The sequence below is a fragment of the Apium graveolens genome, unplaced genomic scaffold (assembly GCF_009905375.1).
Source record: "Apium graveolens cultivar Ventura unplaced genomic scaffold, ASM990537v1 ctg4370, whole genome shotgun sequence".
In the NCBI taxonomy this organism is placed as follows: Eukaryota; Viridiplantae; Streptophyta; class Magnoliopsida; order Apiales; family Apiaceae; genus Apium; species Apium graveolens.
Genome location: NW_027418511.1, coordinates 82,321 through 87,853, shown reverse-complemented (window position 1 = coordinate 87,853; position 5,533 = coordinate 82,321). Strand labels below are relative to the sequence as shown.

The following is a 5,533-nucleotide window of genomic DNA, read 5'->3' as shown; positions in this document are numbered from 1 at the left end:
AAAAGATATAAATTGGGTCTTTGAAAAAGATGAAGAGACTAAAGTAATTATCTATTTATCTGTACCTTTTGCTTTCTGCACCCATGTACTATTTTGGGCATTACCGCATCTAGTAGGTTGCAGGTGCAGCTGCTCTAAATAATTGGATGGACATTAAAGAAGAATCCACAGTAATAATATTTTGAGGCTTCATCTGAGGCCAATCACGGTCAGATGCTATGGATTTAGATGGCCTGCAACAGCTTCCTCAAACAATTGCTGAAAACCAGGGCACTTGTTAAGAAAATTATAAGAATAAGTTTATAACAAGATCGATAATATTAATCTAAAGGAACTTATTACTAGACCTTCTCATGTAAAAGTAATGCACACCACTTCCATGAATAAATAAAATACTTATGATTTGATATTGCCGGTAAAAGATATAGCAGACACTAACTATGTACACCATTCAGAATGAGCTGTGACCGGTCTCCAGTGGAGTAATTTGGAATATGTAACCAAAAAACAATTGATACCTCAGAGAAGCAAATGACTAAATATGGTATTCTGTCTCCATATGAGATTTATAACTCCAAATGTGAATACTTAAAAGGTAAAAATTGACTACTTTTGCATCCACCAAATGACATTTCTTAACCTCCCAATATGGTTGCATTGATGACAGCAGTAATATGTTGGGTAGTATTTCAATTCTAGTGGATTTTTTTGCGAAAATTCTATTGATTTTAATAGAGCATGAATTTCTATAATAAATTTAAAATAATAGCAAAAAAATAAAATATAAGAAATAACAACTGCAACAAACATTACAAATCTTGCATTAATTAGAAAAATGAAAAAAATTACCTGGAAACTAGATGTCAACGACTCAACCGGGAGGGGGGGATTGATGGAGCACTTTCTTCATAGATTCTGCAAGTATTTCAGAAATTTATGAAGTAAAAGTAGAAGTGGAAGTTCGATAATAAAATTAAAAAAAAACATAGATAAAGATAGTAAAATAATTCAGTCAAATTGTCTAACTGTGCCACAATCATATGTATACACACACATGGATAATCAAGATTGTATAAGTGAACAGAGTCCGGAAATTGACACCAAATTGACACCTTCTAGATAACGAATTACAACTTCAAATCAAAATGAATTGTGGAAATCCTAGGCAATAGAGATACATCTATATTTAACTGTTGTAGGAAAGTCATGACTAATTAGGCTACTTATCTGACTAATCTTGTGCATTTGTTTTATGTTTAACATATATATAACATGCATTCTACTTGTATTAGGACATCAATAATATTGTATTGATTTAAAAATATAGTTTATTATTTTCATTCCAACAAAATACGGCCAAAATCTTACCAGCATATGGTAACCCTTTTTTTTTATCACAAACTTCTCTTCGTGATCGATGACTGCAATACAATTTTCCGTAGAAAGATAAGCCCGATCCACCTGAAAAATATATAAGCTGTCAACTTCTGATCAGAGCCTTCATCTACATCTACAAGGCAGTAGATTCAAGTTTTTGAAAAATTGACATGATATCATTCCATATGAAGCTGCTCCATAAGCAATCTATCTTCAGAATTGTCACACAACAAATAGAACTCGAAGTAAAAAAGAAATGATAGTTAATGCGACTTTACATCAGTCAAAACAAGTTTTTGCATATTTGGCAAGTAAAAAAAAGATGTTTAGTTTGGACCAAGAGACACTTGCATATATATTATCTACCTTAAAGGTTTCTATATATCTGAAATCGTTATACGTTTTATGAGGAGATTTACTGCACATATTTTTCTCCACTAATCTTAGTTCATAATTAAGTTTTTACATCCCTTAATTCGAATAACATTGTCAATAAACGGGAGATGATGACAACTATGCTCATTTATTGTGCACTATTGAAGTAAAAAACTAAGTACTAGGGAATCCACACATAAGACTGTATACCTCGGATTCAAAAATAATTGCATCTCCTTGTTCAGTGAAGCATTTTCGATCAGACAGGTTGTCTAGATAATCCAATGTTTCCAAACCTTTTATCCTCACTTCACTGTAAACCACGTGAATTTTGGTCAGTCCAGGTAGCAGAAACAAAAGAGGAAGAGCTAAATACTGTAAATTTCACTACAGAAAAGCTTTCATAGCATTAAGAAATCTAATTAAACAAATAAGATCGCAAAGTCTACATTCTTTCTCCTTTATTATTATGTGTCAAATGATCAAAATAACAGTGAAAAGGGGGAAGTGCCTAAATGGCGCATCTGAAAAGGCTCCAAGTGTCACTTTCAACTATTATGCAGCTATGTTAACAAATTCATATTAATATATGTGGATTGATAATAATCACCAACATTCATGTAACCAAGAAACTCTTTGCTACAGTTTTTAATATCCTGCCATTTCTCTACCTACAAATATGATCTTAGATGTGAAAACTTATACACAGGTAAACTACAAAAAAAGTAATATATCAACTTCACCAAGTACAAAATGTTTCTATAACTAAAGGTTTGTATCATCTAAAAGTTATCAAACATGTGGAAGCCTCCGTGGATCCAATCAGCATATAGCATATGGGAACTTGCAACGTAATCACTATCTTCTGCTGTTATATAGAATTTTTTTTTCTTTCTAAATGCCGGTTAAGGCCTTGTTTGTAAAGGAAAAAAACAATACATCTGCATAAAAGTACTTTTAAGATATTGAACGGAACATCAAATATTGGGTATTATTCTCTTAAAATATTTTTATGTGTGTTCTGCGTTTCACTGAAAGGAAATAGTGATTCATGTATTTTGTGTAATGAGAAATATAAATCTTTTGCGATGTTGGTGTATTGTGTCAGAAATCGGATTAAAGCTTTTGAGTCGAATCCAAAACATCACAAAAATGTAAGCAGCAGTGGAGCTCTGAGGTTGTAAGAATAAGATACTAAGATTCATAGACAAAGAAGAAATAAAGGAGCCTGTACACATTTAATTATTCTTTGTTGTCTACAACAGAAGTCTAGAAGGTTAAATGAAGACCCTGATTAAAAGTTAGCAAGACATTATATTTGAGACCTCATACATCCGCTAAGGTAAATTTCATTAACAGTCATTGACAAATAACTAAATAAGACTATATATTTACAAATCATACGGGCCAATTAGGAATCTGAACAATTACTAAAGCGGAAAGTATTCAATTGGGAATATGAACAATTGCCGAAGAGGAAAGAAAGAAATACTTAGCTCTCTATTATATACGCGAAAAGATAATAAATAGGGACTTTAGACAGAAATTAAAGGGACTAGAGTAATAATCTTTATCTTTTGCTTTCTGCACCCATGTATTATTATGGGAATTACCAGATCCAGTAGGTGCAGCTGCTCTATAATAATTGGACTCGGGTACGCAGAGTCATACATATCCAAGTATCCATCATCTACCCACATCTGCAAACATATACAGAGTCACCTTCAAAGCACCGGTAGATCAGCGATTATTACCGGAGGGATGATTTTTACGGCAAACTTCGAATATTTTTTGGCGAGCTACAATTGTTTTCCAGTAACGACAAAGAAGGATTCGGTTTCAAGACCATGAATCTGGCACGGATTCCTGCCGAGATAGGTACCGCCTATAGAATAGCCGAGTCGGAGCAACACAGTCAGCAATGTGTATGAACCCTTATTAAAGGATTAGAAGAGGCTCAATCGATCATTAATCCTCATCCCAAATAATGCAGTACAAACAGTATACTCGCTCTCAACAAAATGTTTTGATCATTAATCCTCATCCCAAATAATGTTTTTCATATGCATATCATCACTATATACTAATCTGTAAGTTGTAATTATATTTAGGAATTTCAAGTTGCCTCACTTTCTGATGCGGATTAAAAGAAAAAAAACGTTACGAACTTGATTCGTGAAAATTCCATTATCTGCAAAATTACAGTGAAAGTGTGTATTGCGATTTGTTATATGACGTGATTAGTACATGGTCAACATGTCTGCTGTTTAATCCTCTTTGTTGCTTCTAGTTTATGTTTGCACTAGCCAAAAAGATAACTAATAATAAACATGCAGATTCGTTTTACAGAAACAAAGTCGTAGCCAGTGTCTTACTTACCAAAGCCTGTTGCAGACGTGCATTCTCTTCTTGCAACACAGGCAGTTCCGCTTCCAGATCACTAGCATAAGCCTAGCCAATTAGAATACATGAAAACAAACTTTAGAAACAGACTTGGTGCGGCCCTTTTAAAGACCATGGTTTTAATCTAACGTATTTACATAGTCATACCTATTTTTTGTGAATATTTCTTCATAAATAGAAATTAAAACAAATTTATTTTTTCTGCAACCACTTAACAATGCATCTTCCATATTAATCCTTTACTATATAATCATTTCACTGTAAATAAACCGTAAATGTTGCTCTAGGATAAAATTAAGTATTAACAATAAATTTCAAATTATAAGGGTTTGAGGCTGGAAATTTCGATAGTTTTAACGAATCGGGATCCGTTTAAATAGAAAAAACAACCAAAAATGAATGTGGCCGGATCCATTCTAGATTTCTTCTTCATACACTTTACACACACACAATTACACAAATCTAGATCAACTTGTTGTATTTAACAAAAATAAATACTATTATATATCTCGCATTAATTTCGAAAAATACGAAGAATTACCTGGAAACTACAGGTGAACAGGAACGAAATTCATGAAGCACTTTCTTCATTGTTTCTGCAAGTAATTCAGAAATTTAAATAAAAATGAAGAATTAAATAAAAAGACATAAATTATACTCGTAAAAGATTGTTAAGTGAATAGAAATTGACACCTTATGTTTAATAAAAAGGGGCGATTGAGCTAGGATTGAATATTATGAGACAGCTTCTTGTACAAAGAGAGATCGATCGGCTGCAACGCGATTTCACCTCCAAAACCATGATTCGATGAAACTGTTACAGATAGGTCGGTGCTGATATTTATCCAGATATCAGTCGGATGCACAAAAGGGCCGGGCTTGGACCTTAAACAGCCCTGCCTTTAACCGGGGCCTGCTTTTATCTTGATCGAGCCGGATCGGGCTTTTCAAAAAGTTTCAAAAAGTTTCAGAGCTTGGGGAACATTAGATCATATCGGGCTTTATTAGAGATTTTGATTACTATATAGGTTAACAACTAAATTATTGCAAAAAAATATTAATTTACATAAAATATTTTATGAAAACACTAAATTATTGAGAATATTTAAATTGGGGAAAAAATGAATATGTTTTATAAATTTTATCTAAATATATACAATGTACTTATTAGTTTTTCTTTCATGGATCTTATAATAAAATATAGGGAAAATAAATTCATAAGTCCCTGAACTATTGGTGTTTTCTAAAGTAGATCCCTGAACTAAAAATTTCAACATTGACGTCCCTAAATTTTTAAATTTTTCTCACCGCAGTCCTTCCGTCAGTCAACCAGTAACGGATGTTGGGTTTTTGCTGACGTGGCATGCGGGTTGAATAT

General features: G+C 32.8%; 1 protein-coding gene across 1 annotated transcript; it reads right to left on the bottom strand.

Moving 5' to 3' along the window:
- Nucleotides 1-216: 216 nt before the first annotated feature.
- Nucleotides 217-5,082, bottom strand: LOC141701775 (putative glucose-6-phosphate 1-epimerase). The gene is made up of 6 exons (XM_074505416.1): nucleotides 4,849-5,082; nucleotides 4,697-4,751; nucleotides 4,132-4,203; nucleotides 1,963-2,065; nucleotides 1,369-1,461; nucleotides 217-258 (listed from the first exon to the last, which is right to left on the bottom strand). Exons 2-6 carry the CDS (start codon nucleotides 4,744-4,746, stop codon nucleotides 217-219), a joined length of 360 nt encoding a protein of 119 aa, XP_074361517.1. The 5' UTR covers nucleotides 4,747-4,751; nucleotides 4,849-5,082.
- Between the last annotated feature and the right edge of the window lie 451 nt (nucleotides 5,083-5,533).

Excerpts from the sequence above, each read along its gene's own strand:
- LOC141701775 (XM_074505416.1), bottom strand. The coding sequence starts at position 4,746 with ATGAAGAAAGTGCTTCATGAATTTCGTTCCTGTTCACCTGTAGTTTCC. Across the intron at positions 4,204-4,696 it reads TGTTCACCTGTAGTTTCCAG|GCTTATGCTAGTGATCTGGA; the intron begins GTAATTCTTCGT and ends CTAATTGGCTAG. Across the intron at positions 259-1,368 it reads AAAAGGGTTACCATATGCTG|CAATTGTTTGAGGAAGCTGT; the intron begins GTAAGATTTTGG and ends CCTGGTTTTCAG.